Source organism: Syzygium oleosum, unplaced genomic scaffold (genome assembly GCF_021117445.2).
Source record: "Syzygium oleosum isolate NSW1041296 unplaced genomic scaffold, Sole_v2.1 Sole_v2.27, whole genome shotgun sequence".
Classification (NCBI taxonomy): domain Eukaryota; kingdom Viridiplantae; phylum Streptophyta; class Magnoliopsida; order Myrtales; family Myrtaceae; genus Syzygium; species Syzygium oleosum.
In genome coordinates this window covers 58995-83646 of record NW_026607511.1, presented here as the reverse complement: position 1 = coordinate 83646, position 24652 = coordinate 58995, and the positions used below count along the sequence as shown (strand labels likewise).

The window sequence follows — 24652 nt, the reverse complement described above, 5'->3', positions numbered from 1 at the left end:
TTTGTAATTTTCACATTGCCGAGTCTTGGATTTCACATACAATTGAAAATTTTCAAATAAAGGAATTATCGTAGAACCATTTATTCAAAAGAGTTTCCAAAGTGGATTTTGTTTCAAATAATGTTATGAAGTAACCAACTTAGACTCCAGGGACTTTGCTTCATATGAAGTTCTGAAGTGACTGACTAAGTCAAGTTATGCCCCAAATTCATTGGTCGGCCAAATATTTGCTAGTTGACTTCCACGTGCAGCTCAGGCGCTTCTTCCGGTAGATACATTAGGTGCAATTTTGTGCAAGATATTTTGATTTTACCTATTTTGAAGAAGCCCCAAATTGAAGAAGACCAATGAAGCTACGGTGCGTGTTCGTTCATCACCTCCAAAATCTTCAATTTCTTTCCTGTGAACTTGCTGTCTCTTGACCTCTCCTTAGTTGAGACTAAGGTGGCCATTAAGGGCCTCATTTGATATAAGATCCACTCTGGGTACTCTTTTGAGAAAAAAATACTTCACTTTAGTCCCTTTTTTGAAATTTTCTCTTATATTGAACATTTAGATCGTTTTGCATATACGTCGAGTTTTAAGGATACATCCGTCATTTTCAGGCTCGAGATTGAGCCGATTAGGGAGGGCTAGGGCTGAGCCCAAGCAAGCTAAGAGGAAATTGCCAAATAGGGGGATGTGTGCGGTTTTAGAAAATCGCCAAATGTGACTTCATGCAATTTGAAGGGCAGTAAGAGGAATGTTTATCGTATCGAAAGTATGGCTTTGATGACCGCACGATCATCATTTAATTGATAAGTTTTAGGATTTATGACATATTTATAAAGTTAATAGACAGCTTTCGGTTACATATTGCGAAGGAACATGCATGTGATGCATATGCTAGCTAGCTAGCTAGCTTTTCCCGGATCGCCAGTGAAAAAGAGATTTATACGTTCAATTCAACGGCGAATAATTGACTTTCGGTGCGTTCAGTCATATACCTTTCTCCAAAATACACATGTCAATCACTCAACGGTGAGTGAGTAAAAATTTTCTTACAATAAAATGGACATAATAATAATAATAATAATCCAATTACTTTTGTTTTTTCCGTTCTCAAGAGTGCAATAAAAATGTTATGGCAAAAAAAATGCAAAGGAAAGAAAATAAATGCGGCGATTATGAAACGGTAAGGACGTGTCTGGCAATAGCGAACGGGGGGAAAGAGCAATCAAGAATTGAAGGGGTCGCTCCAATTTGCTCACCGCATGAAGGGAGGAGCAGAGGACGACAAACCAGAGAGACCCAAGCATCGCCATTCCCGTTTCCCTTGAACCGGCAAACACAAGACGAATCCAATCAATATCTTCGCTTCCCAGAACCCAAAACCCAGAAGAAGAAGAAGGACGACCCACCAGGGCGCCCCTTCGCTAGTTGTTTGCCGGGTTTGCGGACCCAGAACGGACCCGGGTTACCAAGGTACGAGACGCTCTCTGCCACGTTTCCTTGTCGCAAATTGGAATGATGGTCGGTCGCTAGTTGCGATTCCTTTGTCGGGTTTTGCCTTTTTCGCTCTCTTTTGGACGATCCTCGGTGATTGTCGAATCAAGAACGGCGGGTTTGTGTTCTGAATCGTAAAGAAGGTGGGGGGTGGGTGAATTTTTTTTTTGATTTAGGAGAGGATTTTGGAAGAGAAAATTGAAGGAAGAGGGAGAGTTCACCTAGAGATTGACCTGTGAGTTACGTTCCTGAACTTGGATATCGTTGCTGAAGTGGCACTGCAGGCCGTTTCTGACAATGGTTGGCTGGTTTGGGTATTTGATTTCGACCAAATTGCTGCTTAGGACTCGTTTTTTTTTTTTTCCTTTGGGGCTCATTCGACTAAGATTGTAGCAAACGAAGCATCTGAGTAGCTAAAGGAATGAAAAGAAGATGAAGCGGAGTAGGCAAAGGTCTCCGCGCAATGTAGGTCTTCGAGTTGGTTGCCACAAATAAATGTGATGGTTTTATCAAAGAGGGGCCGGGCGAGCGTTCTATTTGATTTCAAGTCAGTTTTTCTGGCTTTTAGTATGTCCGGCTGAACAAGCACACTCTACTATTGAATGTCGGATCGTGTTAAGGAAGCGAATCAGAATTCATATTAGTCATGCCATGTTGCACTCTGCATGCGTTCTGTCCATGCTCTTTTGTCGTGTCTTTCAATGCGATGGCATCGTCGAGGACAGCTGATTAGATTCTATATTGCACCTGGATTGATGTTTGGTAGAATGTCCTTGCACGTGGAAATCTGGATTTTCAATGAGTAGATGTCTTCTATCTGTATCCGGTCATCTACACTTCTATACTCTATCTTCCAAGGGCTATTTAACAATGAGCTAAATGATAGAGACGGGTCTCTTAAATGGACTTAGTATTTTAATAAGAGCTATCAAGTGTAGATTTACCAAATTTGTGGATAGATATATGAAGTAAAGGGGATCACGGCCATGATGGCGCTTGTATTGGACAAAAAGCATTTTATTTTGAGTAATTGCATCTCCGTGTCAATTTCAAATGCCTTTTCCTGGCAAAATCATGTGCTCAATATGTGGTGGGACCTGCCATCTTTACGGAAAACTGAGTGAAACAAATCTTGCATCTAACAGAGAATTGATTTTAACTTTCAAGCTTGACATTGCTTTTGAGGCCTTTGTGTTAAATAATGATTGTGAATTTTGTTGTTGTTGTTTGCAGTTACAAACAGAGAAGATGTTTTCCTACCAAGAATGTTTGTAGCCCAAAATTCAGCCTTTGACTCTTTCTGCTTCTGGAATTTGCCAAGTTCCTGTTACGACCGTAACTTCCATTGTTAAAGAGAGTTGGGAGAGTGGAGCTTGCTGCTCATCAGCACTACCACACAGCCACCATATTGGTTAAGCACTTCTTTAGAATGTTTATGCTTACGGTGCTCTTAAAGTCTTCATTTTGGGATTTGAAGTGGCCCGTTTCATTGTGCGTTAATAGAGGACCTGTGCAAATTCATGGATTGGACATGTGGTTTGTGTCTATTTATAGGTTAATAGCACAGAGCAAACATAGTGCTGCAATTAATTTATTATACTACGCCTTTTAAACCCAAGATATTAATAAAAAAATGTATTTTGGACATCGATGGTAGATGATCGTGAGTATGGTTTGATTGTATATTAGAAAATTTTGTGCTTACGTTTAAGTAGTTATTGGTTTGATAGTTGTTTGTTCTTGAACTTCATTATCTTGGTTTGGCATTGTAAATATCTCCATAGATATTCATAAAAGAATACTGAATGTTGTGGGTATACTGGTATAATCTATTTATTCTTAGGTTTAGCTATTGATTCTCCATATTTGTAAAATTGCACGTTTCAGATGCATTTTGTGCACAAGAAGTCAATTGAGGAAATGAGATGATTGGATTGGAGAAGAGTATGGACATTTTTACATAATATCTAACTTAAGCTTCTCTCTTCAAGGAAATCGGAGAAGTGTTGATTGATATTTCATATAAATTTACACATATTATAAGGTATATAAGCTACTATGTCGAGTTAGCAATTTAGAAGATTGACCCACAATAGTCAAGTGAAGTTCATACATGTTGAACAACATCTTTCTTCTTAAACCGAAATTCTTACTGTTTGCCCATTGTGAAACAAGAATATGAAACACAAAAATATAGCCAAAATCATCAATGATCCTTTGCCATGGTAGTTGATCAGTTAAAGTTTACCTGGAGGACATGAATGATTCAAACAGTCATGACCAACTAAAACAACGGCAATGATATATTATTTATAGGTATCTGATTTTTCAAAATGCTTTCCAACTTAGTGCACCTTCCTTTATTTGCTTGTAGTTTGGAGAGAAGCTTGTGCATCAAACTCAGATACCTGAACATGATTTCTTAATAAAGAATCTATCATCTAGTTGCAATTGGCTCTGATTAGATATCTGGTAATAATCCAAAAGATGTCTTAAAATCTTTTTTCATAATGTCATCATATTGTTGGGGGAGATAACAAGTGAGCATATTGGGAGGATCAACACATAATTTGCATATTCTCAAGGTCTTTCTTCTTGCCATGTCAAGGAACTACCTGCAAAGGGCAAGAACCAAGTTTTTTGAGTCACACATAAAACACCACAAAGGTGTTAGAGAGCTCATTTGTGCCCATGCTGTAAAACCAAAGCTTTATTACGAATAGCTTCGTTGAAACTTCTTTCTACATCTTCAAAAGGTCACGAAACTAGCATTGAAGGTTATTCGTATTGACAAAAGAACAACATGAAAAGAGGTTATAGATCAGTTATCCTCTTACATTATTTTACCTTGTTTGAGAAGCTTATATCAAGTTAGGTTGATTGCAATAACTTTCTCTATTAATTTCATTTTGTCTATAATTATTTCCTCAGTGATCTAAATATTGCTGATACTGGCCGCCTCGGTAGGGCTATTTTGACTTTGGTGACTTGCTCAGTCTCCTAAAACGAGAGTTTTAAGTTTGGGAATTGTTGAAAGTTTTGTTGGAGGAATTAATTAGGAAGCCAATTGAGACATTGCTTGTGATTATGAGAAAATGGACCGCAGCTCGTAATGTATGGACTGCCTGCGGTTCCTTGAGTGCTGGCTTAAAAAAGGAATGCCATCAACTATGGCATTAATGGTCACTAATCGCTTGCATGCCGGATGTTTGGAATCTGGGTTTTGAGGAAAAACGGTGATTTGTCTCTATAAATTGCAATGTGCATCAATGTCATTATGGCTTCTCGGGTCTCAAAGAAGAAATATCAATCAAATCAGAAAGAATTCTTGCTAAGAACTCTGTACTAGCTCAGCAAATTAACCAATTATCAGTAAGAGGGATAACTAGAATGGAAGTAACCAAACAGAGAGTCAGTAGTGACGAGAAACATCTCCATTCATGTTAGTTAGAGGCTTGGTGATAGTTTCTGTTGTCAAGTTATCGGCTGTGTAAGTTGGAAATAACAATTATTTGGGAAAAGAAAAGCCAATTATCAGAGATTACTGATTCAATGGGAAAACATTACTGAAAAAATTGATCAGGGGAAAGGGTAATTAGGTTGACGATTAGGTCGAATGGTCAAGTATTTGCTTGGTATGGTTTTATCCAGACCTTTGTAACTTAGACTATTACAATAATCGATTGTTAAGATACGAATACAGTGACGTATGTGGCATAACCGCACGAGGGTATAGTTTCATCTGTAATTCTATTTAATGATATACGGAGATAAGCATGTTTTATTGTATTTAATTTTGTGCTTGTTTTCATTGTGCTGCAAAGTCCAAAAGATTAACGTGTTCATTTCTGTTGCAGTATATTCTTGAAGCTGGTAACTCAGTTCCAATGGCCAACGATACTCAATTTTCAGGTTTTCAGGTACTATTATGGGAAATAGTTTTATTCCTCGTGCATTATTAATGTCCTCTCAAAATGACCGAATCTGTTTACAGAGTCTTGAGCAGACATAATTGCTATAATAATACCTAAGTACCTTTTAAAACCAAGATTATGCCTAAGAGATATCATCTTTTCCATATCTAAATTGGTGCATGAGTCCCTCAGGGGGAGGGGAGGGGGTTGTTTTGGTTATGGGGAGTTAAACATGGATACTTGCATTGTGAAGTGAAGAATCTGGGTGAAACGAATTACGTAACCCTGCGAAGATTATTAAACCTTTAAGTTGCAGGAAATCTGCCATTTTGTGGACTCATTTACATTATGCAAAGAAATTGATTGGAATGGTTTGATGCTGTGTCTAGGAAGACTTGGTGGAAAAGCAAGCCATATAGATACGGTGTAAATTACAACCAAAAGAAAGTGTAGAAGGTGATTTAGCCATTGGACAGTGAGAAAACAAGAAGAGAGACAGAATGATCAACATTCAACAGTTCTGGTTTAGGGATAAGATGGCTAGAAATTGTAAGAACCTGCCAATCTTTATAAATTGGAAACAAGAGTTCAATACCATTTGGAAAAGCAGAGGTGTGGGAAAGTAAGAGGGCATAAGTTCACTGGCAACCAATTGAGCAAGGCTACAGTAGACAAAAGAACGCCAACGTGTTTTCTGCTTATCTGCTGAGCAAACCTAATAACCATCTTCACGGCTTAAGAATTCGACTTCAAATATCTTAATTGTGAGTTCTACTTGTAAATTGTAAGATGCACTGGGGGAATTGATTCCCACTTTCCATGGGTGAATGGAGATCAAGAAATCGGTCTTCTTGTTTTTTATAGGTGTTTGGCATGGAGTATACGTATTCATTTGCCTTCGGAATAGCTTCATCACTCATTTTCATTTTCTAATGTTGGTTGTCCTATAATTTAATGGCTGATTCTTTTTGACTGCTTATTTTACTACAGCCTCTACAGCCTCCTGTAGTCGGTTCTGCAGATCCTCCAAGGAATTTTACTCAGCCAGTGCCTGTTCCAGTACTGCATTTTCCATTTTACTTGTGTCCTACTTATTACTGTGATTAGCATCAATCTAAAACTTCTTTTAATCTAAAATTATTGCAGCCTTGGCCAGCGCTTCCCCCTCAGCAACCACAGCAATTTGTTTCAACAGTACCTCAACATTTTCAGCCTCCTAGCCACGTTACTCTACTCAGGAATATTGGGTTGCCTTCTGCACCTCAGCATCCCCAATTTCCTCCACCAGTTCAACATTTAGTTCCAAGGCCTGGCCAGCCAGTTCAGAATATCCTTCCTCCTCCTCCGCCATTGCCTATTTCTCAGCAAAATAAGCCCATCGCATCTGAGTCATCACGACCTCATCAGCCTAGTGGTCTTGTTCCGAATAACTTCGTGCCTGCAGGGAGCGGCCTAAGAGCTCCTCTGTCATCATCATACACAGTAAGATCAGAAGTCTTATCAATTGAAAATTTCTTTTAAGCTCTTTCCTCACATGGCTTTCATGGACTGCATTAGTTGCAGTTTGCTTCTCATGGGGGACAGCAGCAAGGGAACTTTGTTGCTCCAAGGCCCCCATCTCTCTACCATCAAATGTCTCAACCACAGGTTTCAGGAGTCTCAAGTGGGGATCAAGTTAATCTGCCATCTGAAAGCCAGAAGACTACCCCTGTGACTGTATTGCCGGTTACCAGTGAGCAGCCTGCAGTTTCTGCTGCACTAGCACTTGTATGAATTTAATATGGTTAAGTTGTTTCACTTCATTGGCCACATAATTTTCTCACTTGCAACAATACTTTGAACATTCTCTTTTCATAGATACTTTGAAGAACTTCTTGAAATTCTAGTTTGAAATGTTCAGGAGCCAAGTGTTCAGCATAACTCTTCTGAAGCTGTCCAAAGAATCCAAACCGATTGGATAGAGCATACCTCTGCTGCAGGAAGAAAGTATGTGATTTTGATGGATTTTTTTTTAGAGTCACTTTCCTGAAGAGGAAAGGAATTCTCATATAAAAAATAACCATAATAACTAGGATTGACCATCTTGGTAGGTGCAGAATGCTTATGAAGGGCAACCTTTCTTCGACTGATGAGAACTTATAATGCTTATTGCACGCAGTGTGTGGCAATTGTATTGCCACTATTACGATAACTGAAATAGTGCTGTCCTAGAAATTAATATTCTCTTGGTGGATAACTTGCAATGAATGCCAATACACATAATAGAAAAGACGAACTTTAAAGCACAAAGATTGTTGGCTTTATAGCTTGAGAAAATGGTTAATACTTTTGGTGGTAAATTTGTATTCAGTTCCCTTCGTTACTTTATCATGAAAGCGGTTGGATTGACTCGTTCTGTCTTAGTATCTCCACATTCTTCTGAATAGGCTCTGTATACAAGTGAATTAGAGTTGACTAGCCAAAAAAGTGGGTCAATCAAAATAAACTGTTGCCTTTTGAATTAAACTTAAGCTTAGAGGAGAGAAGTTTGTATTTGCCCATTTAAGAATACAATGTGGGGATTCTTGTGCTTGTGATATTGTGACCTAAGGAATAGGTGAGACCTATGAAGAAGATGGGTGGACAATGTAAGGGAGGTTTTTGTATATTATGGAGAATATGGCACAAATGAGAGCACAATGGAGTGAAAGGAGCCCTACGGCTATGCCCATCTATATAGAAGCTATCCACTTGGGTAATATCTCCGATGTTGCTGATATGGGATTGTTTTCTATTGTCAACTGGCAAGCACTTCTATAGGTAAAGTTAGTTGCAGAGACACCGAAACAATAGCTTGAGTTGCTTTTGCAACAGGGTAATATCAATTGTCTGCTGAGGAATTCTAGAGCCGGGCTGCCTTAAAAATGAGCGAGAATGGTCATGCTTCAAATTTTATTTTATTGAGTGGATCTAGATATTACAATTGGATGACAAGTAAATGCAAAGTGGCTCTTACAGCCTTCTATTTATTGAAGTACGCAAATTTTTCTTGTCTACTCCTTTTCCTCTTAATATTTCATTAATCTAGCTTTAAAAGTACCTGATTTTATTTTGCTCTCTGTTGTCTGTTGTAGATATTATTACAACAAGAAGACAAAACAATCTACATGGGAGAAGCCTTTTGAGTTGATGACGGTCACTGAGGTAGGCTATTCTTCACTTGATGCTTGACTGTAATCGCATTCATTGTGAAATTCTACTTGTACATTGTCTAGCTCGTAATATAGTGATCCAGGGTAATTTTTCCTAATGTAACATAAATTACTTCGCATCTGGTATAGGATTTGATGTTATATGTGTATTGATTACCATTCCAACTTTTGTATCTGGCATTTCATTGCTCTTCCTGTTTGAGCACAGAGGTAACACAAAAGAAGAGCTGGCTTGTCACTTGGTTGAAAAGGAAATCATTTGAGTTTTGTACCCATGGTAAAAACTTTTGTGTTTCGTGAGAAGCAAATACGACTACATTTGTGCATTTAGCATGAGTATCTTAGTTTATGTGGTGATCTTATTTATATGAAGATGCTTATTGATCTGTCAGAGTAGAAATTATTAGGCATTATCATCAGTGTTGTAACCGAGAAATCTGTTTCTACAAATTGAGTCATTTTTTGTTGATATGATGTTGCAGCAGTTGCTGTTAATTGAACTTACATAGGTGTTTTTTGACCAAACAAAAAAACTTACATAGGTGTCTCAAGTTTGTTAGGAGCATGTCAGATTGGAGGCTGACATGGTTTTTAATTTTCTGTGCACATTGTGAGACTTTAAGTTGGGTAAGTGTGGTTGTTTGGTGTTTGTTCGAGAGAAGAGCGAGATTCGAGGTGTTCTTCCTGTAATGGGAAATTGTCATTAGGTTTCATCAAAAGGATTTTCCGTGTGAAGATGCTTTCTGAAGGTGCTTTACTTCCAGGCAATATGTACAATTGGGAGTCAGCTTAGGTCCTGAAATAATGAGGAGCAAATAAAAGTCATTGTGTTGTAGTTTGGAGAGAAACAAGGAAAGGTTATCCTGATTTTATGCATTTTGAGTTCAAAGTGGGAAATGGCTCCTCCATCTCCTTCTGGCATGACAGGTGGTCCATGGATCTTCTTTTAAGTGAGCTGTCTCTGGAATTGTTCCAAGTTGCTTCCCATCAAGAAAACACTGTTGTTATTTCTTCTTTCTGATGAGGGTGTTCTCTGGAATGTTCTTTCTGAGGATTGGCTCACAATTGGTACATTGAGAGATTTCACAGTTTTCTGAGATATCAGTTTGATAAATTGGGTTCGCTGTCGAGTCCTACCGTGCACTACTTTCTTTAGCACCTCCTGGTGGTATGGATGCTTTCCTGGCCAATATAATCTAATAACCAAAAGTTCCTTCTAGAGTTGCCTTTTTGCTTGTGGGTAAAATACTAGACCATTAACAATCTGCAAAAGAGAAACTTCAGCTTGGTGAATAGGGGCTTTTTTCTATAAAACTTCAAGTGTATCTGTTTGTCACCTTCTTCTGCGCGGTGATTAAACAAGGCAATAGCATTAGGCCTCGGCAATTGTGGGTGTGAAGCTGCTGCTATTAAGGAGGAAATCCGGGCGTAAAAAGGTCTGCAGTTTGGTTGATAAGAAGAAGAGAAGAATGCTTTGAGCTATTCTTACTGCTTATTTTTGGGTAATTTGGAGGGAGAAATTATCAGGGCCTTTCAGAACAAAGAGTAGATTATTGATTTTCTAAAAACAGATCTGTACAGTTATTGAATTGTGGTTTACACAAAAATCATTAAGTGACGCCTTTTATTTGGTAGATTTGATAGACCCAGTCTCTCATATCTAGCTCTGTTCTGGGATGATACCCCTGTGGTAGTCAGTATGCTTTCAATGAGTTTTGTCTTTAACATTCACAAAAGAAGGATGGGCAAATGAATTTAGCCATGCAAATTTGTGAATGTTATTTAATCAATTGGGCGGTTCTCATTTCTTCCATTCTGGTAAATTGTTTCTTGGTTTTTCGAGCAAATAAAATTACTATGCTTTCTAGTCAATCACCACAAATGAGCTTGTTTCCTCACGGGAAGAAAAATAGAACCTCATATTCTGCATGCTAATATCAGGAAGTTAACTTTAAAAAAACTGAAGGATTGAAAAATATATTCGTTCCCGGCTGTCCACTAGATATGCATATTACCTTTATACATAATGTGGCTTCCCTGTTTGTTTTTCAATTTTCAATTATTATAAGATCTTACGATCCTCTTGGGTATTATCTCTCCTGTCCTTGTTAGCAATTGTCGAAACTTATCATGTGGACAGTATATATAATGTGACTTTGATTTGCTTTGATGTCATCTTGACTTGACGTATGGCGCTTGATGCTCATATTAAGGGTGTACTTGAGTTGGATGTGGGCTTTGTGTGCCATGCTAATGATCATATATGACGAAGTTTACTTTTGTGGTGCACTTTTCACCTTTGATTGCCCTTTTCTACATGCTGCATCTAAATGTGAAAACTGCCAACTGCCAGTGACTTTGTCGTGATCTCTTTTAATTATTTTATTGGTGGACTAGATTTTTCCATATCTTCTCCATTTTGCCCCCAAAAAAAGTTACTTAGTTTTTCTAGTTGACCATGTGTATATTTTTTCCATTGAAAGTGTTCTCTTTTGCTCATTGTCATTCTCTTACTGTGACAGCGTGCAGATGCTTCAACCGACTGGAAGGAATTTACAAGTTCTGACGGAAGGATGTAAGTGCTTTTCAAGTCAAGTTAATGTTTATCCCTATATGCTCCTTGTTGTTTTGACTCTCTCCTATTGATTGACATGTAGATACTACTACAACAAGGTTACTAAGCAGTCTAAGTGGGAAATGCCTGCTGAACTGAAGGTGCCTAAATCGCATCCACTTTTGCTTCTCTTTACCCTTCTACTGTGCTATGTTATTTTGACACTCTTTAATTCCAGTTGGCTCGTGAAGAGACAAAGAGAAAATTGGCCGCAGGAACACAATCAGAGTCCCTGCCTTCGTCTTCTACTTCAGTGGTTCCAGTTAAAGAACTCGATGGTTCAAATATATCATCTTTGACATCTCAAGGAGCTACATCGAGCCCAGTTCCAGTGGCACCTCTTAATGCCTCTGGGGACACAGAGTCAGCAGTGGTTGCTGAATCAGAAGAAATATCTGTCCCAGTGCCTGCTTCAACGTTGGCGGCTGTTGTCTTGGATATATCTGTGGATGATGCTGAACAAATGGCTGTTGTTCAAGGGAGCAATGAAGTTGCTGCTGATACGATTGATGATGGCACAACCCCAATGTAACCTAATAAGGAATCTATCATGTTATAGAAAGTTAGCCAAGTAGCTTTAGGGGATTGAACTTTCTATATTTAAATTTGCAGGATTGATTCCGAGAAGTCCACTATTCAGGATATTCCCTGTTCAGCTGGAGTGTCTGTTCAAGACAAAGTATGCCTGAAATTATCTTGTAATGGTGTCTTCTAGTTTGCAGTTCCTATGCTATAAGCAATTTAACTGTTTACTTCTTTTCAGGAAGCCAAGAAAAATGAAGTGATTGCTGAAGGGGCAGAGAGACTTGTCGAAGAGAAATTAATTAATAGTGAATCATCACCATATGCCAATAAGCTGGTATGACACATGATTTGCAATATTTTGGTCCTCTTAAGAGATATTCCTGGGTACTGTAATTAGAGTTATGATGATCCTGACTTGTTTAGGAAGCTAAAGCTGCATTTAATGCACTTCTGGAGAATGCAAATATCAGTTCTGACTGGACTTGGGAGCGGGTAAGTTACTATTTTGAAGCTTTTATTTGCACTCAGATTACTTCAAGTACTGATAACAGCACTGACTTTTCAGGCAATGAGAGTAATTATAAATGATAAAAGGTATGGTGCTTTAAAAACACTTGGAGAGAGGAAGGAAGCATTTAACGAGGTAAAACTTTAAATTTTAAGCTCTGTAATGGTCGTCCTATCTTCCCTTTCTTTTGAGTAATTCACTTGAATTTTATGGGACAGTTTGTTGGTCAAAGGAAAAAGCAGGAAGTTGAGGATAGACGCATTCAGCAAAAAAAAGCTAGGGATAATTTCAAGCAAATGTTAGAAGTGAGTCATTCATTGCCTCTCACTTTAAAAAATTTATCATTTCCCCTCTTGCTTTCTCATTTCTTCTTTACCAAATTTTGACCCAGGAATGCAGAGAGCTGACATCTTCTTCAAGATGGAGGTGTGTCTTGGTGATGGTTTTCTTTTGGTGCTTTATGTCAGTTTTCATTTGTCACTAATGTCCCTATATAATTAAATATTGTTTAGCAAAGTAGTGACATTGTTTGAAGAAGATGAACGTTTCAAAGCTGTTGAAAGAGACAAAGACCGGAAGGATATATTTGAGAGCTTCATTAATGAGCTGGAAAAGAAGGTATTCTTTTCCTTTTGGTTTTAGGAAAAGGTTTTTTTTGGTACCTAAATTATGCTACCCGAGTGTTGATTGACATTATTTTTTGCAGTACATTTTATTAGTTCTTTTTGGTCCACGTACACTTTTGTGTTTAGTGCATAAAAAGAAATATAAAATAAAGGGTACTGTGAGGATATTGTTGTGTCAAATCAATTAGAAGAGATCTGTTAAGTCTAATGGTGAGGGTAAAAGCATTGCGGTATTGCCACCCAGAAAATTTAAGTAGTGGAACTGCTTCTTATGCTTTTCAAATATACTATTTGAGTTATGTGGCTGTGAGATGTGGCATCTGGAGGCAGTTACCGAAAAAATCTGATGTGCTTTTGGGCTGTGTTACGCATGCTTGTGAATCAGACTGATTTTTATGCATATGAAAAGGTGCCTGAATTTGGCAGCAAATCTCTAATTTTGAGAAGTGAATAATTTCTTTCCATTCACATGACGCTACATAGTGATCATTTACTGTCATTCAAACCTATTGGACATTGATAGCTGCTCCTTGCAAAATTTCGCTGCAACATTTCAATTGAACCTAAAATTTGTTATGTAGAAGCTTGAATTTGAAACTAAGTACTTAACAAGAAATTGGAAATTCCTTTTTTGAAAGCATACGGGGAAGTACTTTTTCGAGAATCATTTTGGTTTTCGCTTGATCTGGTTGTAGTTGATTGATCTATGGTTGGTTTAATCTGGTATCTAATTTATCAATCTGTGGGGTAACTTCATCTACATTCTTAAACTAAGTATGTGTAAACTCACTGTTATTAGGAGCGGGAGAGATCTTTGGAGGAGCGGAAGAAAAATATAAGGGAATACAGGCAATTCTTGGAGTCTTGCGATTTTATTAAGGTACTTTTCAGCAAACTCCTCTTTGATAGCATATTTTCAATTCTCATTTATGTTATTTTTTTGGTACGCTTTTTTTTCCATGTCCAGTCCCTCTATTAGGGAACTTCTTAATCTCTCCCATCCACTGATTACCTTCTCTTATGTAGGCTAGCAGTCAGTGGCGCAAACTACAAGATCGCTTGGAGGCTGATGAGAGATGTTCACGCCTTGAAAAGATCGATCGGTTAGAGATATTCCAGGTTTGTGCTAATTCTTGGGGATTTTATTATTTTGGTATTTGATATTGGCCTGATGAACGTGATTTTTCAGGATTATCTGCATGAACTAGAGAAAGAAGAGGAGGAGCAGAGGAAGATACAGAAGGTGTTGTTTTATTTGTCATCGGGCAGTTAAATGTTTTTCATCTTCATAATATTTCTTTCTTTTTTGATAAGGTGAACCCATTTAATTTCTTTCTTGTTTCCGATGTTTTCCTATCATTTTTACTGATGCAGGAGGAAATGAGAAAGGCAGAGCGCAAAAACCGTGATGAATTCCGCAAATTGATGGAAGAACATGTTGCTGCTGGCACTCTAACTGCTAAGACTCTTTGGCGTGATTACTACATGACGGTTAGAGTCCACCTGTTTCCTCTATAGAATGAATATGTTTAGTTACTAAACTACCTATCTGTTTTACTTGTGATGGTTCTAGGTTAAAGATTTACCAGCATATATGGCAGTTGCGTCAAATACGGCAGGTTCAACGCCAAAAGATTTGTTTGAAGATGTTGCCGAGGAACTACAGAAACAGGTGAAGTATGCCTTTATGTCAAGTATTTTTGGTGTACATTGAGTTGGAATTCGAATTCATTTTCTTAATTTATTTAATAGCTGAAACCCATATAAGTTTTTCTTCGGACATGTTTCTGTGTAAATGAATTGTGCCTATCAATAACAGCAAAATAATTCCATCCTTCTATAATGATTCATGTTGAATTCTGGATCTTATTTCTAATGATTCTAGGACATGATTGCCAAGTAAAACTGTCAACCAAGCCTTCATTGGACTACACCTGGCTGGCAGTGGCTAAGTGAATCTTTACATGTCAATACTCCACTTATTAATACACACGTATTGGCCCTTTTAGCATCTCTCATAATGCCCCTAACTGGAGCTACTTCAGCCAGCGTTGTTACTTTTATCGTCATGAAACTAATACTTCAGGTCTTCCCACTGCTCTGAATTCTCTTGTTGGCGATGATTTGTGTATCATAGGTGCTTTCCCTTCTATCAATATTTTTTATATTGCATTGCTGGTCTCATGGTGGTTCTTAAAAACTTTACAACTTTTAGAAGTAATTTCAAGACTCTAGGATTTCTGAATGATTTCTCCACTAAAATTGAACTCTAATTCTATTTACTAAATGTACTTGTCTGTATTGTGAAGCCTTGTCTCAAGAATGTAAATTAGTTTGCTTTTAGGTACCATCTCTTCCCAAGGTTTACTGAGTTATCTCCACTAAGAGCAGTTTCTGTAATACTAGATTGTGTCTTCACCATCTTAATACATTAGTCACTCCTTTCAGATTTTAGAGCATCTATCATAGATCCTAGATTTATTATGCCAGAGAAAAAGTTGTGTGGCTGTGAATAAAGATGTTAGACGAACCTCTTCAGTATGGTTAGGACATTTGAAATATGGGTTTTAGATTTTACAGTTAAAAGCTGTCATGTTATGGTGGGGATGCTGGGAGTTAGCAGAAGGGTTAGAGACGTGAACATTACTTTAATTAAGGACCAAGGTCTCAAATTGTAGTAGAGGTCTCGTGAGGTCGTATCTCAGCAATAAGACTGGAATTGGTTGCCATTGGCATGCATTTTGTTCTTGTCGCAGTAGTGACCAATAGTGGTAGCTGCGTGAGTGCAATATTGCAGCTGCTATACACAACCAGGATAAGGACGTTAATCCATTATATTGATATTCTGCTATTCAAAGGGATGCAATCATGTAAGAGGATCCAAATGCTGAACTTGCAGTCTTACATTTGAGAATTTGATTCCTGATTTGTGACAGATTTGTTGTGATTAACATGCATCGTGCCTCATTTTGCATTGTAATTCCGTAGATAAAATAGCATAAACACGTATGGTTCAACGGAACTACCTGAATCACTCGTTCAGATTATGCCCCTCTCTATTTTCTTCACTTAGAGCTTTCAAGTTGGCGACATACATCGTATCAATATAGTCACTCTTATATAGGGAACTCACCTGTTTCCCCATACTTTCTTTTTCCCCCTTTGGGAATTACATGATAAGCATTTATTAAATGAATTGTTTTTCTGCTTAGTGCTTTCACTGAGTACGCCAATGCTGCAGGAAGATTTTGCTCTTCATTATCTTTTAGTGTTCTTTCGGTGAAACACAAGAGTCTATTACTTCTTTGGTTGATTTTGAAGTATGATTTCAAAGTTATTTTGAATAATGCCATCTCATGTCTTAGTCTCCTTCCAGATCATGCAATGGTCAATTGAAGCCAATTTCACTAATTTTGTTGCTATGGCTCTTGAAAATTTACTTTATTGAGTTGTGTCTATGATGCCGTTATAGAACATGAAAAATATGTGCTTGGAAAGTGGCAAATTCTGACTTTTCTTCCTTTGGCAGTATGAGGAGGATAAATCTCAAGTAGATGATGCAGTAAAACTTAGAAAGGTAAGATTGATTTGAGGGTTTTGCTGTTTCTTGCCTATGTCGTCCTGTTTAATCTTCTGGCTTGTATCAGATCTCCTTAACATCAACCTGGACTGTTGAAGACCTGAGAGGATCCATTGCAGATGATATGCGTGGCGCACCTATATCAGAAATTAATTTTAAAGTAAGTTATTTTCTCAGCTTGTTAATTCCTCCCTCTCACCACCTGCTTCTTCCTTCCGGCTCCTCAATAATGGTCCACATAGTGTTTTTTTTTTTCAGTACAGACTATTTCAGAACAATTTATTGGGGCCTTGTTACGATTCATACCTTGTTTGTTGGGCCTCTGAAATTTGCTGTTGCACTACATTGAAAGTTGGTTATATGTAGCCTGTATTTTATTGGTACTATTTGGAGTAAATAGTTGAAGTATGAATTGTTATTGTTATATGATCATGTGTGCTGAAAGCAAAGACGTTAAATGTTTAAATATTTCTACCTAATCAAACAACTGAAGTAATCATGATTTTTTAGGCATGATATGGTAGAAAGTCAGTCAGAAACCATGTCGAATCAACAAAGTGATTTTTGCTGACAAAAGCTGGTTGCTTAGATTCCTGTAAATTACCTCGGAATATTTAAGTCAATCACATAGGTTTTACAATTAAGCAGTTGACAGTTCTTTTAAAAAATTCATTCTTACCCTGGTGAGTTTCATATATCTCGTGACTAAGAGCTTAAATGAATGGAGAAAGAATTGATTGTTTTCATTGAATCGATAGGCTAAGCAGCTCAACTTCTATTAGTGAAACCTTTTATAATTACTAGTTGAAACTTTGAAATCTCTGGATGTCTTCTATGAGATCAAAGACTGTTGATTGGGTGACTGTACAAAGGGACTGTTAATTGGATGATTACATTCTACTGACAGACTGATGGATGGATTCAGCACTTGCGGTTTCCGGCTGAACCATGATATTTAATGTTTGGATGGTGAGACGGGCCAGAATTTGGGAAAATATATCTCAACTTATTAATAATTGACATACCAAAAGTTCTCAACGATATGCTAGAATTTGATAGCTTTGATTGGCAAGGTGGCTGATTTTTTCACCAAGAAGTTAGGCAGGGGCTTGAGTTTAGAATGTTCAGCTCAATTGCAAGCAAGGAAAAACAGTAAATTTGTCTGTGAAATGTTTTTAAATACGGAAGATATGAGCCTGACTTCTAAAATGGGTTGGATGAAGGAGAAGAGAGACTAATGAGAGAAGGAACCTAATATATAAGCTCAGCTTAAACAGTTAAGACTTTATCATGCAATAGAAACATCTGACCTGGATTTTCTTGCTTTTTGCAGTTAGTGTTTGATGACTTGCTGGAAAGAGCTCGGAAGAAAGAAGAGAGAGTTGCTAAAAAGCGTAAACGACTCGGTGATAAGTTATTCGATTTACTTACGACTATAAGGGTATTGAGAATGGATGTCAACGATATACCTTCACACTCATCTTATGTATCTGCATATTGTAGAGATATGTTTTTGCTATCTAAATTTCATCTACTCATTTCCAGGAAATAACTCCATCTTCAACATGGGATGAGTGCAAACAACTGATTGAAAATAGTCATGAGTACAGGTATAGCTTAGGACAACGTTAAATTTGATTATATCATGGCATGTAGTTGTTTGAAGAAAACAGCCATACTTCATTTGTTATTCTACAGACTATCGTGTAAATGGGCTAAACCTGTCATCTAATTGCTATGTTATTTTAATTTAACTTGCTGAGGGGATTTTTCTGCATATGGGAACTGAATTAAGTCTGATATTTGGTTGTCAATCCACAGTATTTATCCTACCTTGATATTTGAATATCCAGCTTCAATTTACTTCTCATTTTTTTTCTGAGATGCTGTTGCATACGCTAGAATCTGACATTGCCACAAAAATTCTTGTGCAGTTCAATCGGTGATGATATCTATTGTCAGGATATTTTTGAAGAGTACATAACAAAATTGAAGGATCACGAAACAAGAAAACACAAGGAGGAAAAGGTACTTATCTGCTTTAATTCATGTACTAGATATTTTATTTAAGAGTGTACACTCTTGATTGTCTCTCCTTTGGTTTTGTTATTTTCAATTGGTAAATGAAAGTAAAAATGTATGATATACTCTTTGCTCCATTATCTCAAGAGATTTGCCAGAACACAGTGAGGCCAAAGGAACCTCAAAATTCGGTGCTATGTTGCAATTGAAGTAGTGATGCAAAAATCAGATGGAATGTAGCAAGATGCTCATTCTTTTTAGCTCAATTTAAGGACAGATTCCTATGGCATTTTGATCTGTGTTGTTTCAGTTCTAGTACTTCAAGTGTTTACTTTTAGTACCTTAACATTATGGCGAAAGAGAAGGCTTAAAAAGTCAAAATTATTATGACCATGCAAAATTTCGTGCGTTGGTACTTGCTGCCTCAAGTTTTTATTGTCTATACTTGTTTTGCTTCTTTGCAGGCAGAAAAGGAAAAGAAGAAGCGGGGAAAAGAAAGGAAAAGAGTGAAAGATAGGAGAGAAAAGGATAGGTATGATAGAGAGGAGGAGGAATCGAGGGACAACGGAGCAGACAGTGACCGAGAAATTTTGTCTGAGACTCGTGCATCATATAAGAGGAAAAAATCAGGTGAAGATCGTGAAAGGAAGCGTCACAGGCATATTCATAGAACAGCAGATTATATGGACATTGCTGAGGCAGAGCATTCTGAAAAAAATCATAGACACAATGGTGACCATAAGAAGGCCACACAGGTACCTAGAATTTCCTCTGCTTCTTAGCTTGAGCTAGCTGCCATTTCCTTTTAGAGGAGATTATGTGCAAAAGTTATACAAGTGGACTTGTCTCTCTGTTTCAGTTTTGGCTGGATTTCTTAAATCTCGTGGTTTCATACCACAAAGAGAGCTGCCATGTCAGTTGTGGTTTCTGGACAGAATAGTCATGTTTGTTAGAGCATGTCAGCATCACAATTTACAGTGTAGGATACTTCTTTCTCCACCTAGAATGCTCAGTGGAACAAAACCAAAAGGTTTCGCTCTTTTTTCCGAGTTATAAGACATTAATATGTACTTTCATTTTGAGCAGTCTCAGCCATAGCATAGTGGGTGTGTGTGTAGAAAATCACATCCAAAAGCTTAAGCTATTTGGTGAGGGGAGATTACATGTATATATGCCCATTGAAACACCCCACTTAAGCAACGAGGGATAACACTGTAGCAACCCTTCTCTCTTGCAAATCAGAATAAGATATTAAAAAGAATGCAACCAGAACTAAAGAATGGGGAACCGCTCGTGGAATAAACTTAAATGGACATGAAGGATTTGAACCAGGCTATAATATCATGTTAGAAAGGTTAACGAAATTTTTTCAAGTTAGTAGGTGGATAGAAGCTGCATGAATGTAAATCCCGTCGAAATGCGGTGTTCAAGTGACACAAGATGACAGTTCAACGTGAACACATATTCATCAAAATCAAATGTTCATATAAAGTATGCTTATCAAGTGCCCTAGGAGCACTCGTTAACAAGGCCCATGAGATAAATGGTAATTACCAGTATTTCAGATCGTCATAAGAAGTGATCAACTGCTGCAGTACTGCAGCAACATCAACAAAACTTGGATTGTTGCAGCCTTTTCCCTGTGAATGTTCAAGCTCAGATTTTAGTCTGCTCATAGTTGTTGCTCCTTTTCATAGCGGAGCATTTTCCAATGAAACCAAGACGTAAATAAGATTAGTTCCAGCTCATATGTTTAGATGAGAATTTGTTTTAAAAGGGTGGTACTCCACCAGTCATTGGCTTCAAGCAGAAGCATTTATTCTCACTTTTGGGGCCTAATTCTATGTTTGTTGGGATATAGGTTGAGTGGCATAGTACTTACAATCCTTGGAGGCAGCACACACTGAATGAATCTGAATCATTATTTTTGAACTGCCTACCACCGGTATTCATATCTGTAGAAGCAACTGTAGCTAGGGGCGTTCACGAAAGCTCGGGTTGAACTTTTCGGGCCAGATGTTTCTAAGCCCGAAAGCTTAACCCGGTCTCGTTCGCTGGCTGGCCTGACCAAATCTATCCTGGTTCAGGATTAGCCTGGTTTGACAGACACTGAGAAAACTGCAAATGAGGAGCAAAAGGTGACCTAAATCTAAAAAATTCCTAAGTTTCATTCAAAATGGCCAAAAAAATACCTAAAAGTTCCAAATTAACACCACCACAGAAAGAATGGGAAACATCAACCAACAAATACACCGAGAAGGGTACCAAACCACAGTTGAAAAGGCAATAACAGATAACCGACGCTTGAGGTTACTGATGTCCCATCACTGGTTGTGGTCACTTTTCACGAGTTTTCTAGCGATACACAGTTGTCATTGCTTGGTTTTGAAGCGGTCAGGGTAATCACCCACTGTCGTTGCGTGGCCAGAATTGGTGGATGTTTGGTCGAACTTCATGGTTGGTCATTGTTGGATACCTAGACAGACGTTGGAGTTGTGGCATCGATCAAGGCTGGAGATGAGCGGTAGTTGAGTTAAGGGTGATTGGTTCCCGGACTAGAACTAGGAACCAACCCCATGACTCCTGGTTCCAAAATATTAGAATCCACCTGGAGCCGCTGATTCCTAAACCGCTTGGTTCCGGTTTGGTTTGTGGTTCTAATGGAGAACCGGCCCATTTTTTGTTTTTTTATAAAATCAAATTTTTGTAATGACATATAAAAGTTGCACCATTTCAATACAAAAACATATGTTGGTTGAGTGTTTATATTGTTATTTGTTCATGTTGAAGACCATGGTTCGATTCTCAATGGGTTTAAAAGTATTCTTTTGTTTGTTTAAAAGAGGCTTCAAAACCGGTGCAACCCGTGAAACAAACCGGTTAAACCGGTTTCGGGTTGAATAGGAGCAGTGCACACCCCTAGTTGAGAGAGCTAGATATGAAGTTGAGAGAGCTAAAGGAGGAGGCATGAGAATGAGTATTAGGGTTCTTGTGTTTTAACTTTTTCATATCTTCTATATGTGTTCTCAGGCGGGGCCAGTTTTTTTTAGCCTCTGATACTGAGGCCCGAAAACCGAACCAGCCCGGAAAATTTACAAGTCAGGCCCGAAAGCCTGGACCGAGCTTAGCCCGGATCCAAAAAAGTTGGGTCAGTTCAGGCTTTTCAGGGCACTGGACTTTTTTCTACACCCCTACCTGCTACAGCTATCCTTTTTTTCTTTTTGAAACTGAGAGCACCATTGAAGTGACATTGCTGAGACTAGGATAGGATGTTTATTGTCTTGTAAACTGGTGCCCTTATTATCTTTCAGTTGCTATTCGAAGGATGCATTTATTATCTTGCTAGATTTTTCTGGGGAGATCTGTTGTATTGAGGGCAATATACATTATAGAGTGGTTGGTGGTGCACTGCTGTAGGGAAAGAGAGAATCAGAGGGCAAGTGAAAATGCTGTTGGTTTCGCTCTCTCTGACGTTTTGTCTTACTAATTGGTATTTTCACTCCGTCAACGAGGAGGTCAGAGTAATACTTGAAGTCCTCATTTGTTCATCTCAGTCAACCACTTCCTCTTTTGTTCATCTCCATATCATTTGGCCATTTCTATACTCTATTCTTTCAAGTCCTCCTTTTTGAGGTTTGTCCAATTGTTCCTAACAGCACTAGTGTGCTGATTTTTTTTTTTGTTTTTGCATAACTTATGGTGCAGCCTGAATCCACTCCCGAGTCTGACAGCGAAAGCCGCCATAAGAGACACAAGAGAGATCACAGAAATGGTTATCATAGAAGTGGTGGGTATGAGGAGGAACTTGAAGATGGGGAATTCGGTGAAGATGTAAGAAATTAGTAGTTTGGCTCTGTTCATCTTTTAGCTGCTGTGAACCTTTTCAAGCTCCCTGCAAAGTCCAGCTAAGTCTGTTAGTCATTTTATCACTTTTCATGTAGAGAAAACGAGCTGTTTTATATGTGTTTTGAGCTTGAGTGCACATCTTCTATTTTCTTTTATTTTTATTTTGGTTGCCATACATCTGGCCTAGGTGGGTTTACTGCAGATATAGGAAAATGTCATCTTGATACTGATGAGGTTTCACTGAAAGCGTGTTGTAGTTGGTGTTTTGGGATGTTTAGAAACTAGCAATTCTTGATGACATCCTGTGCCCTGTTTCTTGGCATGATGACACCAACCCGTCTGATTTATGGGCTAGAGAATTTTGAACTGGCTTAGAGGACTCTTAAAGGAAACCCATTCTCTTCTGTATGTGAAAGAACGAAAAGTGGAGAGAATTATTGACCATTGCAGAAGGCATTGTTGGATATGTTTTAACAATTTGTGAGCATATGTTTCAAGTATTTTCGACATGCAGTTGCTGATGAACATTTTACTCTTCACCAATATAGCAACCAGGGCAAATCCCCTTCGACTGCTAAGTAGGCTTATGAGGATTTGCTCTTCAAGATTGATCAGTAGTGGCTTATTGATACTCTAAAATTTCGAAAAAGTGAATTACTGCAAATAAATTCTGACCCATGTCTATGAAAAGGACAGATCAATAACTGCAAGAGATTGAAGGGAGAGAAGTAAGGATAGTTTAGATTAACTAGAAAACTTTAATTGGTTTCATGTGAGTGGAAGGAATCAAAGGGTGGTCTATATCAAAGTTTTGATGTATCATAGGGAAAAAAAGGTGAAAAAGAGCGCTAGTTTCATGAATTCAAATCCCACTCATTCTCAGATGAATACCACAATTCGGGTCAATACATTTAAGTAGACAAAGTTATCAAGCATGTGCATTGTTAACTTGTGTGTATCTGCAAATAAACGGCTGTGGTGGATTGATTGTGGAGTCTTATGAAGGATGAGCTCGAGTTCTAGAAAAGGTTTTGACTTCAGGATTGCTTTTAGGGACCAAAGAATTTTGTGTTAAGGGAGTCATTGTGTAGTGGATGCCTTTGATGTATATAGGAAATAGAAGCTTCTATAGGAATAGGTCAATTACCCGAAAGAATTCAGAGAGAGACAGATTTCTCTTGGGGGAAATTCCAATTCCTCTAAAAGTTATAGTGAGTAAAATAATATTTCCTTGCAGTTCTAAACAAAGGAGTAAGTTAATTTAACATCCCTCAGGTTTTTGAGAAATTGTGAGGATATCCCATGTGTTTTTGGGAACTACTATGAATTTTTTTTTAGAATTTTGTTGGTTCTGTGAAATTAATCCAATATGAAATTTACTTGAATGTGCCCTTTTCTAATCCGATAGTTGAGTTGGACCAAAACCTAGTAGATCTAATCAGATGAATTTGAAGTATAAACAAGAAAGTGTTGCTCTTTCTGTATAGTTATGTCATATGCTGGATTGGTATGAACAATTGTTTCCGGATATCTGGTAATTATAGATGATTGTTTATATTCATTTCTTTGGGAGGCTTTTAGTGCTCATCATCTCCTCCCTGGAGTTTATAAGAGGATGTTAGGGCTACATGACCGAAAATACAGTGCCTTGCTAACTAAAAATGAGCAACCGTCTTTACTTGTGAGGTAAAAAAGACGGGTCTGTCAGGTTTGCTTATTCTTACTTGGGTTGGGCGGGCAGATTCGAGCAGGAATGCTATATGCTTACAAAAAAGGAGGTCTTCATATGGAGTTGCGCACTCACATGAGCAGTGGGGGAAACCGGGGAATGGGTTGAGTAAACTCCCCCGGGCTGGAAAATAACAGATGAAGCTAAGAGTAATATTTCTAACTACGTGGACATTATGTCACAAGATTAATCTTTTGTAGTCTCCATATGTTTGCAGTGAAAGTTGCAAGTATAGGTTCTTACAGTCGATCGGATTCTATATTCTGCCTGTTGGTTTTGTTTAGATGAATATGCGTATTCCCATTCCTTAATTTATTTATCTCCGAGCATCGTAGCGATTTACTCATCCCTCAAAATGCATTCATTCGTGTAAGTTTCTCATCAATTCAGCAAGTCACAAGTTTCATTTGTGTATGTACAATACTCAGACGGAACCTTCATCGTCTCACTTGTTTTTACCAGTTCATGTATGATTACAGCCCCCCTTGATTAACCACGAAGATCGGATGATCATCGATTGCTTGCTTATCTGTCCTCAACGCCTCTAATAGACGCGTGGCCTGTAAGGGTAGTTTAGTCTGTACAACACTCCATCCTCGTGCTCGAGTTTTT

General features: G+C 38.0%; 1 protein-coding gene across 3 annotated transcripts; it reads left to right on the top strand.

Annotated features, from left to right (window-relative positions):
• Positions 1–1215: 1215 nt before the first annotated feature.
• LOC115690892 (pre-mRNA-processing protein 40A-like) lies at positions 1216–24321 on the top strand. Of its 3 annotated transcripts, none has more exons than XM_056303381.1 (30): positions 1216–1464; positions 5343–5405; positions 6390–6458; positions 6546–6881; positions 6957–7166; positions 7300–7385; positions 8513–8582; positions 11113–11165; positions 11248–11305; positions 11383–11732; positions 11817–11883; positions 11968–12063; positions 12153–12221; positions 12295–12372; positions 12456–12542; positions 12629–12663; positions 12750–12855; positions 13663–13743; positions 13890–13982; positions 14053–14106; positions 14238–14354; positions 14437–14535; positions 16393–16440; positions 16511–16603; positions 17777–17884; positions 17989–18053; positions 18378–18471; positions 18930–19220; positions 22171–22296; positions 24053–24321. In XM_056303381.1, exons 2-30 carry the CDS (start codon positions 5373–5375, stop codon positions 24146–24148), a joined length of 3168 nt encoding a protein of 1055 aa, XP_056159356.1. In that variant the 5' UTR covers positions 1216–1464; positions 5343–5372; the 3' UTR covers positions 24149–24321. The 3 variants fall into 3 exon arrangements, 2 of the variants coding, with proteins under 2 accessions (XP_056159356.1, XP_030473240.2); XR_008814559.1 differs by having other exon boundaries at positions 1217–1464; positions 22171–22378; XM_030617380.2 differs by having other exon boundaries at positions 1217–1464; positions 6963–7166.
• The last annotated feature ends 331 nt before the right edge of the window (positions 24322–24652 follow it).

Coding starts and splice junctions, on each gene's coding strand:
- LOC115690892 (XM_056303381.1), top strand. CDS start 5,373: ATGGCCAACGATACTCAATTTTCAGGTTTTCAG. Junction 6,459..6,545: donor CTCAGCCAGTGCCTGTTCCA/GTACTGCATTTT, acceptor AAATTATTGCAG/CCTTGGCCAGCGCTTCCCCC. Junction 8,583..11,112: donor AGTTGATGACGGTCACTGAG/GTAGGCTATTCT, acceptor TTACTGTGACAG/CGTGCAGATGCTTCAACCGA.